This window comes from Watersipora subatra, chromosome 7 (genome assembly GCF_963576615.1).
Source record: "Watersipora subatra chromosome 7, tzWatSuba1.1, whole genome shotgun sequence".
Lineage (NCBI taxonomy): Eukaryota > Metazoa > Bryozoa > Gymnolaemata > Cheilostomatida > Watersiporidae > Watersipora > Watersipora subatra.
Window position 1 is genome coordinate 20776826 of NC_088714.1, and position 12192 is coordinate 20789017.

Below are 12192 nucleotides of genomic sequence, written 5' to 3' on the forward strand. Positions count from 1 at the left end.
ATCTTCGTCTTTTATGAGAGGTAGATAAGCTATTTAAAATTGCTCGTATTTTGTTACAGGATGTTTAATAGGCTGAACGCCGAGTGAAATGAGCTCAAAAAAGCGTGATTTTATCACAAGCTAGCGTTGTTATTTTGTTCAGCCTATTAAACATCCTGCTACAAGCTACCAGCAATGTTAAATAGCTTATCTACCTTTCATAAAAGACTGAGATTATTTTAAAGGCTAAATTTAAATGATAATGGGTTTTAGGACACCCATCTCTATCATTCAAAATTGGACTAAACATCTCCAACTTCCATTCCTAAAAAGCTAGCATACGTCACATATTTATGGGCGAAGCTTGTTGTGTCGATTGTGTTGTTTTCAAGACTGATATTGAAACGCTGTAAAAAAGCTGTCATGACTTTGAAAGTTAGTGGACTAGTCTTTATTTTAAGTACAAAATCAGAATCAGCGTGTCTGATTTACCTAGAAATAACAATGAAAGCTGTAAGTGGCAGTTATGATTTAAGCTTCTTTAATCATGTAAGTAATCCTGATAGTTAATAAATTTGTTTCTTTCGGTTTGTCTTACAACGAAGATTAAAATAGAGCCATTATGGTTATGAAATCATTGTTTGAATGCTCATAGTTATGGATAAAACTTTGTATTAATTTAAATCAAGCTATAGAAAGTTACTCTAATGCCTTAAAGCACATAAATTACATAATTTTTTTATTATATATTTCAATACATCAGAGTCTTGGCTTTCGAATGAGTTTATATTCAATACACAAAGAATAATAGAACTATAAAAAACGGGGTGTCAAAAGTACGTCCTGCAAAAAAAACACTTGGTTCAGGTACTCAAAATGTGGCGTCATAATTCTCATTTAGCTTTAGGTCGTCAATCCCTTTCGCTGCCATTGAGGCTGCGTTTTTCTGTGACAATTGGTGCTGTTAAACCCGGAGAGCGCTAATAATAAACTAAGATTCTAGATAATCAACAATGCCCGCGATCGTGCTAACGCCGACCAATACAAACACATGTTCTGGGTTAATTCATTATGCTTCAATAAATGTACTGTCGTTGATAAAGGTAATGAAATCACATCGATTAAATTATGACCTGCGGTTGCGTGGCCCTAGGACTAAATGTCAATCGCACTTTCGCGAGATCACGCAATGCTTGAAATTAATTAGTCTCAGTCGTCACCCTTAACATCGCATTAAAAATAAAGAGCTAGTGCATAATATCATCGGGAAAATATAGTATGGTTCTTGGAGTCTGAGGTACTTATCATAGAAACAATATGTACATAGAGAACTAATGACACTGATTCCTTTGTCATCTTCATTCGTTCTCTGGAGTTGACCTACCTTCGCCTGCCACTAGCGTCATTATCGTCACTTTCGTAGTTGATAAATAAGCGGTAAGAGCACGCAACAACGAATATGAGAATTGTGACGTCACAATTTTCGAGACTATGTCAGTAAACCTTTTCGCGGTAGAGCTCTGGGGAAATCCTATAAGTACCAACCAATGTCTGTCTCACCATGGCAAACAATAGCTCATTCGAAAGCCAAGACTGATGTATTGAAATATACAATAAAAAAATTATGTAATTTATGTGCTTTAATGCTTCTTTCGTGGTTAAATTTCTTGAACTAGATTCTAGATAGCGCTACGTTTTTAAAAGACATGGGAATTCAGCTTACAATTTATGTTAGTTATATTTTTCGAAGACTTTCAAGAACACACATGTTGCTGCACAGCCTAGTTCCATTTTTAATTGTCAAATGAAACAAACAAAGAATCATTGTTGGTAATGTAAACTATGAATGTGTATTTAACACATAATTTCACAGGCTGGCAGGGCTGACAGAACAATTGAAGCAGTTGACAAGTCTGTTTGATCAAACAAAATCGTCAAATGTATGTACTAATCCTGAGAGGTTGTCAGGTCTGTTTGACTCCGCGCTATAAATACAGCTTTGCTGTTAGCAACGATCACAGCAACTGCCAAAGCTAGGTTAGCTGCTAGTAATATTATATATTGTACATTTATATATTCTATAATCATATCCCCAATTCATTAAAAGCTTGAGCTGTAATTGAAAATAGACCATTTGAATAGTTTGAAATGTCTGAACAAGAAAACTATGTAAGTTTTTACCTTATTAAATTGTTGTGTTGTATTTATTGAATGTTTGTACGCTGTGATGTAATATACTCATTATCAATTATAACTACTATTTTCATATTTATTTAGCGTTACTGCATGAAAATTCATCAATTTTTACTACGTGAAATAAATCATGGGACAACCGGTAAAACTTTGTTACAAATAATTATGACTTATTTACATAAGAATTGCAGTTATGAAATATAGTATCCAATTTTTTTTAAATGCTCATAGTTAAGTATTAGTATTACCATATTTGGCAATACTATATTTATATTTGGCTGCCTTTTTGATTCCTACAAACATTACCATTGTTATCATTACTTTCATTATTACCTATATTTTCTTTATGGCAGTAAATACAACTTTGCCAATATTTAGGACAACTGGGAGGAGATTTTTCGAGTGAGAGACAAAGAAGAGGAGCAAATACCTCATACTGATAAAGTTGCTTATTATAATACCAACGTATCAACCTATGAAGATGCAATGGCCGCTGGGGACTATTCTGGTCCTAGAATGACCGCAGAACTTCTACATAAATATCTAAATGGTAAGAGATTCATCTGACTTCACTTGTTTCGATGTTTACTTATATATTAGCATTTTTAAGTACTATGTAACATACACTAGTATAGTAATTACATGTTCTTGTGTCCGGCGTGACCGGATACAAACTTACGTAAATTTGCTCTTGCTAGAGTTGCTCTTTTATTGCAGTTTGTATAGCTGTGCAGGGTCAGACAACTTCTTATACATGATTTAGAAATAAAACTGCATAGCCTAAATAGATCACTATTATATAACACAATTTTAATAACACAGATAACATGAAATATCTTACTCGAAATAAGGTTATATGTTACATAACAAAGTTATACCATAAAAATAGTATATAATATGCAAGTTATTTTAATAGAAATAAGAATAATATAGTGCTATAGTAACATATTATATTTCACCCAATGTTTCGCTATGGTCTAAATAACTCTCAACTTTCACATTGTTCACCAGCTATGATCGATGTGAATACTTCCAGTTGTTGGAGGGACTAGATTGTGGTTCTTTCCCTACTCATAGGAATCTTAGGTAAAGTTAGCCCATTATTCTCAGCATAGCTCTAAACTGCAAAATTTCAACAGCATTTAAAATGTGGCTCCTTTTTCTGAGAAAGCAAAAAGCCACAATCTAGTCACTCAAACAGATGGAAATCTTCGCATTGATCTTAGCTGGTGAACTATGTGAGAGTTATGATGCCATATAGTCATATACTGATAGTGAAAAACAAGTATATAGTCTATGGTACTGTGACATCAATAAATCTAACACATATTATGTTTAATAGAAGAGATCAAAGCCTATGTTGTGTAATGCTGATTGATTATTAGTAATATAGCATACAATAATAAGAGAAATAACAAAATAATTCTTTATTTTATTTTCAAGTTTTTTAGCATGGTACTGAGTATGCTTCTCACACAGGCTCACTAGTAGCATATAGACTTTTCAGCATGGTACTGAGTATGCTTCTCACACAGGCTCACTAGTAGCATATAGACTTTTTAGCATGGTACTGAGTATGCTTCTCACACAGGCTCACTAGTAGCATATAGACTTTTCAGCATGGTACTGAGTATGCTTCTCACACAGGCTCACTAGTAGCATATAGACTTTTCAGCATGGTACTGAGTATGCTTCTCACACAGGCTCACTAGTAGCATATAGACTTTTCAGCATGGTACTGAGTATGCTTCTCACACAGGCTCACTAGTAGCATATAGACTTTTAATAGTTTGACTATTTGATGTTTGTTTGCTCACATTATTTCTCATTTTAATGTAACATACTTTTAAAAATCGAAAACAAAAACAATCAAATTCATATTAGTTAAGTATGCTTCTCACACAGGCTCACTAGTAGCATATAGACTTTTCAGCATGGTACTGAGTATGCTTCTCACACAGGCTCACTAGTAGCATATAGACTTTTAATAGTTTGGCTATTTGATGTTTAATTGCTCACATTATTTCTCATTTTAATGTAACATACTTTTAAAAATCGAAAACAAAAACAATCAAATTCATATTAGTTAAGACCAACTTCATTTGAGAACATATCTTTTTGATGCCCAACTTTATCACTACTTTTACACTAAAACATCAAGAAATTATTTTCAAAGAGTGGAAGCTATGTTCTTTTTCTATTTTAAACCATGTGGATCATTTGTTTGTCAGGAAGGCTTGATGCTAAAATCCTAGATGTTGGCGGTGGAACAGGACTGGTAGTCAAAGAGGTAATTATAATATACAGGTTTATTTAAGAAAAAAAAGTAGTAATCTCTTTTATTAACCCGTAAAATTCATTTGCGCTATGAAGTTGTCAGCAAGGCATCTTTTCTATGGTATTATAAGAAATTGATCCTGGATGATTTTTGAGTAAAAATCAACCTGTAGATTATATTTGGTCCAAGTTAGCCCAACATAACTGTGCTATGACAATTCTTTTATGCAGCTCAAAAAGTTAGCTCCTTACAACAATGTTGACGGTTTGGATCCAGCTGAGGGGATGTTGACAGTCGCAAAAGAGAGTGGACTTTATAATAACATCTTTCCTCAATTTTTTACTTTAGAGTCTGATGTACCATCAAGTAAGTAGCTGAAATCCGCATCATCAGAGAAAATTGTCTTTTTTAGCCACTGTTTAGGCACTGTTTAGCTACTGTTTACTTGTTAGCCACTGTTTAGGTGATGTTTAGGCACTGTTATGCCACTGTTTAGCCACTGTTTATCTACTGTTTAGCCATTGTTTAGCCACTGTTTAGCTACTGTTTACTTGTTTAGCCACTGTTTAGCTGATGTTTAGGCACTGTTATGCCACTGTTTAGCCACTGTTTATCTACTGTTTAGCCATTGTTTAGCTACTGTTTACTTGTTTAGCCACTGTTTAGCCGATGTTTAGGCACTGTTATGGCACTGTTTAGCCACTGTTTATCTACTGTTTAGCCATTGTTTAGCTACTGCTTACTTGTTTAGCTACTGTTTAGTCGCTGTTTAGGCACTGTTATGCCACTGTTTAGCCGCTGTTTAGGCACTGTTATGCCACTGTTTAGCCGCTGTTTAGGCACTGTTATGCCACTGTTTAGCCACTGATTTTACTTGAAAACTCGCATACTTCACAGCATCAAGCACAACTACGGTGTCTCTTAATTTTTCTTTACAGTTAACATAGGGTAAATTGAGCCTAAACATTAGACTATAACATGAGTAAGTTATGAAACAGCTCACAATCTGCGCCATTTTAATGTAAATAATTTTCTTTCATCAAATTTGTTGAGAAGTACCAGGACTAAAGGTAGGGCCACACGAGACAAAAGTCTCACGAAATCGGCGAAATTTGGACGAAACGATTCGTACGAATTGACATTTGGACGAATTCGTCCATCGTTGGTTGTGCATGATGAACGAATCCTGAATTGGACGAAACGTCAGAAATTCCTACGAATCGTTGTTTGATTGGTCGGTTGAAAAGGTTAGTTGGATGTTGAAGGTCGATTTCTTTTGCGTATGTTCGTGCTGAAGCAAATGATTGAAACGGAATCGGTTTCAATCTATTACCGCGTTCTGATTGGCTAGTTGAAAGTTAGTTTCGTACGAATCCGTGGTAGGGAAACTCCGTGTGGCAGGTCAGAAATTTCGTTCGAATGGAATTTCCCAGATTAGTTGAAATTACACGATACGTGTGGCCTTACCTTTAGTTTACTCTCTCTGCTTCATGACTTCACCCAATCTTTTTCTCTTTCATACTTCATATTGCGAGGATAAATGCTTTTTGTTTATTTACAGATAGCTATGATGCACTATCATGCTGTGGTGCTTTCATACCAGACCATATCAAGGCTGAAGTGGTAACAAAAATGTGTGACATCGTTAAACCGGGTAAGGGATAAGTACATTGCGCTGACTACTTTATCCATTAACTGAACTGTCTACCATACTTGCCAAGTCTTCCAGTTTGGCCGGACCCTCCAGTTTTTTAAGTCAGTCTCCCTTTTGCACAAAATCTCCCGTTTTCCTCCAGCTTTTTCAATAAAAGTAGTGGTTTAATTTTTTTACTTGTCGTTTTCCCTTTGTTTACTAGTTGTGAGCCCTCATCATCATACAAAGTTAGCAACAATGAAACAGACCGCTATTAAACCATATCTTTACCATAAAACCTGGGCTATTCAGATTTAGCAACATTGATGTCTAACGATTTGCTCTACAGTTTTTCATCAATAAGCAAAGATTATACATGGAGCTGTGACATATCGTTGGCAAATGACCATGACCTCACATTGATAGTAGAGTACCTGAACATTGAATAAAATCGTAGAAGGGCCTCCTATGTAAGTACCAATGAAGAAAAAAACCTTCACAAATAAATCTAGGCTTCAGATTTAACTACTACATTTACCATCAATCTCACGCTTTTTATTCTCAGCTACTTGGCAAGTATGCTGTCTACTAATAAAAGCAAAATATCAACTTCAGTCAGACTTGCTTACCATAAGATGCTGGCAAATGAGTAACATATTACAAATGCTTGAACTGCTGATAACACTTAATGTTTTTTCATAAACACAGTTTTAGTTGCAATAATTCTAAGACATGAGTGGATTGTACTCACCGTTCTATATATTAATTGGAATGTCTAAACTAACAGCAAATTTCAACTGCATTCAGACTTGCTTCAGATAAGACGCTGGTGAATGACTTGAAATATTATGATTGCCTAATGGCTGTATACAGTTCATGTTGTTGCATAAAAACTCACTATTATAGTTGAAAATCATTCTAGTGAATGTGAAAGAATAGTATTAGCATAGATTGCCAATAATTCTTTTAATAACTACACTGCGATTAGACATCTATTGTTACAAATGTTTACGATAAGGTTGAATATTTAATTTTGCAGGTGGTTACGTTGTGATTGGTATGAGAAAGCAGTTCGCAGACAATGATTGCGATCTGAAGCTGCTCAGGCCTCTTGTTCATAAACTCGCTGATACGAAGCAGGTAGAATTAATGGAAGAGTGCGTTACAAAAGACTTTTTTAACCGACATGATGGGCTAAAAATAGTATTGCGAAAACTATGCTGAGACTCAGACAAAAGCGCTCAATATACATAGTTCTATTTGCTGCCTACTGAAACAGCTAAATGATGATGTATTTATGTTGCAGCTGTTTTAAGCTGAATTATAATTGATTGTTTTAAAAGAGAACAACATCTCACATTTTATGATTTGTAACACGAACAAAAAGGTTGTTGGTCATGTTTTTAGCATAACCTTTAAAGGCTCTGTAGTGTGTGTTATTTAGCCACATAGTGCTATTATATCCCCTTAGAGAACCTTTTTGTACCCTCGTCTTACAACTTATACCTAATGTAAAACTTCATACATGCTTTTGTCAAACATATTTAAAAATACAACAATACATTATACAAAATAACTCATGAATAACCATGATCAGTTAACTCAGCATTATGAGAGGGTATTTGTACAAATATGACTCAAGTCCCTCAGAATAAATGCAAGGATGAATAAGTCAGCAGATGCAATTAGTATGCTAAAAATACCACAAACATAAACATATTCTCTGCTTGTTCTTTGTATAATCGGATAAGCCAATGAAAGGTCACGCTCATGCAAACTTGTGACTTCTATCATAAATTCATCAACTGTTTCTATAATATTGCATGGTAAACTGCTTGCATTTCACAACAAGCTATGACAGAAGAATCAATGTGAAAAAAATTCAAACTAAAATTTTTTGCAAATCTCTACATTTCTCAATGAAATCCTTTACACAAAGATCAAAAATATGCGTGATGTGTTGCACACCTAGTAGCAAAAGTGAAAAAATAATTTGTTTTTACTGCTATCAGTGTTGTGACCAATACGAAAAAATCCTGACTGCTCATGGATATGTACTCAATGATGCCCAGATGCAAAATGCACAACAGTTGCAGTAACATTTTGCTTGGATGTTTATGTAGTTTCAGTAGTAAACATGTCAGCATATGCTACATATAGCTACATAGCTATACAGCATCATTGCATTGCCTATTTTTACTACTACGAAATATACCGCAGTACAACTATTTCCTCACGAGCTGTGAGCTCATTAGGAGTAAGGTATGCAAGGTGTTATCTTCCACACAGTGTACAATACCATCACAGCTCATCACAAAATCAAATATTGGTTTGACTTTGGCGTGACCACAACACAATTGCAAAAAGCGAATGCTGCCCAAACTCGGGTATGAGTGGACAAACAAATTGATCACAATAGTATGTTGTATATGGTTGGAACGTAAATGTATTATGGCTTTAATATACATGTGATGTTATGGAGATCACAACACAAAACTTCCAATTTAATTGATCAGAAAGGTGATAATGATTGGCTCTCAATTAGTTATATGAGAGTTATAGGATAGGCTTATGAATTTGCTGACCATAGCATCTGAAAAGGTTGTACAATACAGTACAAATGATTGGAAAGCTGGCTGTGTCAGTTGATACAGTCACAAAGTTGCAGTGTACATGCAGTTTCAAGTTTTGGAGAATGTAAATTTGCAGTATGCGTGATTTGCCTGGTTTCGAGTAATGCGTCATAGAAGTAAATGCGCAATAGAGCATGGTGAGCAATTTGCAGTAGCACAGTTTCTGTAGCAGTGAATGTCTATTGCGCATTAGACGTTGGAATGTACAGCGTAATTACTGCGTACTGCACTGCAATTAATGAGGCAGTGTTGGGCTAATGTGTCACAACCCTGTTTGCTAATCAATTAGAGTGAAGTTTCTCTAACCATCCTAGTGTATGAACTGAATTTGGAGCTATTCTTATTATCTTTAAAAGAGCAGACAAATCCTAAATTCATTTATTTTCGCATACGCAGAACTCTTGCCATATGATTTTAAGTGTTGGCATGGAAAGGCAAAACTTTTGCATAAAGTAGTAGAGAAATCCATAAAAAATATAGCCCACAGTATAATAGAAACACTCTCTGGCGGAAATCATCCAAACTTTATATACGTACTGTACATATTAAACATTAGTAACAAAATAATACATTAACATTAGTAACTATAGTTACCTACAGTAACTTCAGTGTATTTAGTGGTTATGATCTGCAATAAAATCTAATGTTACAATGTAATATGTGCAGTACATAATGTAGTGAGTTCTTACTTTCAAGGCAGCTGTATAACATAGATGTTGAACCTAACTTAAATGAATTTAGCTTACTAAACACACACTTCAAGCTAAGTTTTAGTATGTATTTTTAACTATTTTAATGAACTTCAACTTTTTGTTACTAAAATTTTATCTGTTTTCGGTCTTGTTTTCACATTAACTAATAACGAATAGCGCTGAACTGAGCGAGATCGAGCTTTGTCTCTCTTTCATTCGCTGTTAGAGAGATTTCGGCAAATAGTCTGTCAACATTTTAGTTATTCAGACGTAATCGGCATCCCGACCGCCAAATTTGAATTTCGAGAGAAACCATTATTGATTTGATATGAAGAGAGTGAAACATCAGCGTGTTCTACATCGCAGGGCAAAAAAATTGTACAACAGAGTAATCCGTAACCCAAGGGCACACTAATTGTTAGGCAATTAAATCTGATGAAGCATGTATTCATGTAGTTATTCTGGTTTCAAATTTTAAAACCTTAAGATCTAAAAATTTTATAGGTAATAAATAAAAAAAAGAGATGAACACACTTGCTACCTGTTTTGCTTAAGCTCTGAAGCAACTTTCAAAAAATTATACTTGTCTTACCCTAAAAAATCACTCTGAGTATTTGATTCAATGAAGCTTACTCTTATAACATTAAATAAAAATAAATAGGCGGTTTGTAGCAATATGATGAATCTATATGTTGCCTTAAAATAAAAAGAAAATACAGAAAATAATGGATGTCACCATAATCGGATGTAATAAGATTATTAGTGCTTTTAATAAGATTATTAGTGCTTTTAATAAAACTATTAGTGCTTTTAATAAGATTTTTAGTGCTTTTAATAAAACTATTAGTGCTTTTAATAAGATTTTTAATGTTTTTAATAAGGTTATTAGTACTTTTAATAAGATTATTAGTGCTTTTAATAAAACTATTAGTGCTTTTAATAAGAATTTTAGTGCTTTTAATAAGACTATCAGCACTCGTAATAAGATTGTTAGTGCTTTTAATAAGATTGTTAGTGTTTTTAATAAGATTGTTAGTGCTTTTAATAAAATTTTTAGTGTTTTTAATAAGATTGTTAATGCTTTTAATAAGATTATTAGTGCTTTTAATAAGATTATTAGTGCTTTTAATAAAACTATTAGTGCTTTTAATAAGAATGTTAGTGCTTTTAATAAGATTGTTAGTGCTTTTAATAAGACTATCAGCACTCGTAATACGATTGTTAGTGCTTTTAATGAGATTTTTAGTGTTTTTAATAAGATTATTAGTGCTTTTAATAAGATTGTTAATGCTTTTAATAAGATCATTAGTGCTTTTAGTAAGATTGTTAGTGCTTTTAATAAGATTGTTAGTGCTTCTAATAAGATCGTTAATGCTTTTTATATGATTGTTGACGCTTTAGGCATCTGTTGTGGCCTTGTGGTCTGAAGGGCCAGACCCGTGAACAGCATGGTGGAATTGAATTCTTATAAATGGCTACTAGTAGTGACAAGGACATCCAACACAAAATTGCTCTCTTTCTCTCTGTATATCAAATTAACTCATGCAGATTACTAGATTTCAGTGAGTAAGATTAATATTTTCAAAAACTTTTTTAAAGTCTTTGGTTTCAACCGAAAGACGGTTCTTTAAATTTTAATTTGTCATATTCAGTTTGGGTTAGACAAGAATTAGATTTTCTACCGAGTTAAAAACGCAAAAAAAACCACAAATGGTCAGAATAAAAATATGTGAAAGGTTTATCATGTTCTAAAGTCTATAAAATTGAAAGTCTGCCCTTTAAAATTTATGAGAGTTGAATTTGTATTATATCTATAGATTCAGAAAAGTTGAATGTATTCTTTTTTTACAAATCTATCAAAGGTAGTTTTACTATGTCTAAAAATCTATATAAAAGTCAATGATCTATTATACTGATAATTTTATGAAAGTTGACGGTCCACTATCCCTACAAATATGTGAGAAGTGAAAGTCCGCAATGCCTTTTTAGCTAATCTAATAGAGCTTGAGCAGTTTGTAAGAAATATTAGAACATATATCCATTTCCATGTCAAATTATGGAAAGAATCTATGCATATTTGTGTGCATAAGGTGAGCGATTTGCCTTAGCTCGACATATTCACTCGCTGCCCGATCAAGTTCATAAACATCAACTTTAGCATAGCAATAGGCAACTCGTTTTTCAGCTGTACCTTCCATAGATTTTCCAGGGTGTAGAATCTTTCCCAATCAATCTAGAATTGTGAAGTATGCAATCTTGAGTAAATCAAAACTTTATAAGCAAAAGGATTATATTATGTAACCCATCAATAAACTGACATGGTTGTACAAGCTTTATGCGTTGGTGTAGCTCCAAGGCATCAGTGTAGATTTGGTGCTGTCTTATGATTCTGTGTTTTTTAGGATAGTGTGAGATATTAGAATGCCTGAACCTAAGGTTATGTTAATTTTGTATTTAACCTAATGTGTCGAATCTCTGTTTTGGCAGAAAGCTCTTGAAGCATTACAAGTGTGACTCTAAATAAATAGACAACTAGCCGCGTGCATAACAAATAAAGTTTTATTCATAATCCAAAGAAAACTTTAGCATATATATTCATAGCATGGTTAAGAAGTAACTTACTTTAGTCTCTGGCATGGTGTTTAGGAATGGACCGGCTTAAAACAAGAGCCTTTGTCATACATAACGTAGAAAATACTGGTGCCAGCAAAACTTTCCCAATTTGCATACTGTGAGATATCAGTCCAAGATAAAACATGAACACATATTCAGCAGGAATCCATA

The 12192-nt window shown here is 33.7% G+C and overlaps 1 protein-coding gene across 1 annotated transcript; it reads left to right on the top strand.

Moving 5' to 3' along the window:
• The first annotated feature begins 2010 nt into the window (after window positions 1-2010).
• Window positions 2011-7646, top strand: LOC137400210 (ubiquinone biosynthesis O-methyltransferase-like). Its single transcript, XM_068086538.1, has 6 exons — window positions 2011-2148; window positions 2551-2722; window positions 4404-4462; window positions 4681-4816; window positions 6012-6104; window positions 7123-7646. The coding sequence occupies exons 1-6, from the start codon at window positions 2128-2130 to the stop codon at window positions 7305-7307; spliced, it is 666 nt and encodes a 221-aa protein (XP_067942639.1). The 5' UTR covers window positions 2011-2127; the 3' UTR covers window positions 7308-7646.
• Window positions 7647-12192: the final 4546 nt, after the last annotated feature.

Excerpts from the sequence above, each read along its gene's own strand:
- LOC137400210 (XM_068086538.1), top strand. The coding sequence starts at position 2,128 with ATGTCTGAACAAGAAAACTAT. Across the intron at positions 2,149-2,550 it reads TGTCTGAACAAGAAAACTAT|GACAACTGGGAGGAGATTTT; the intron begins GTAAGTTTTTAC and ends GCCAATATTTAG. Across the intron at positions 6,105-7,122 it reads GTGTGACATCGTTAAACCGG|GTGGTTACGTTGTGATTGGT; the intron begins GTAAGGGATAAG and ends TTAATTTTGCAG.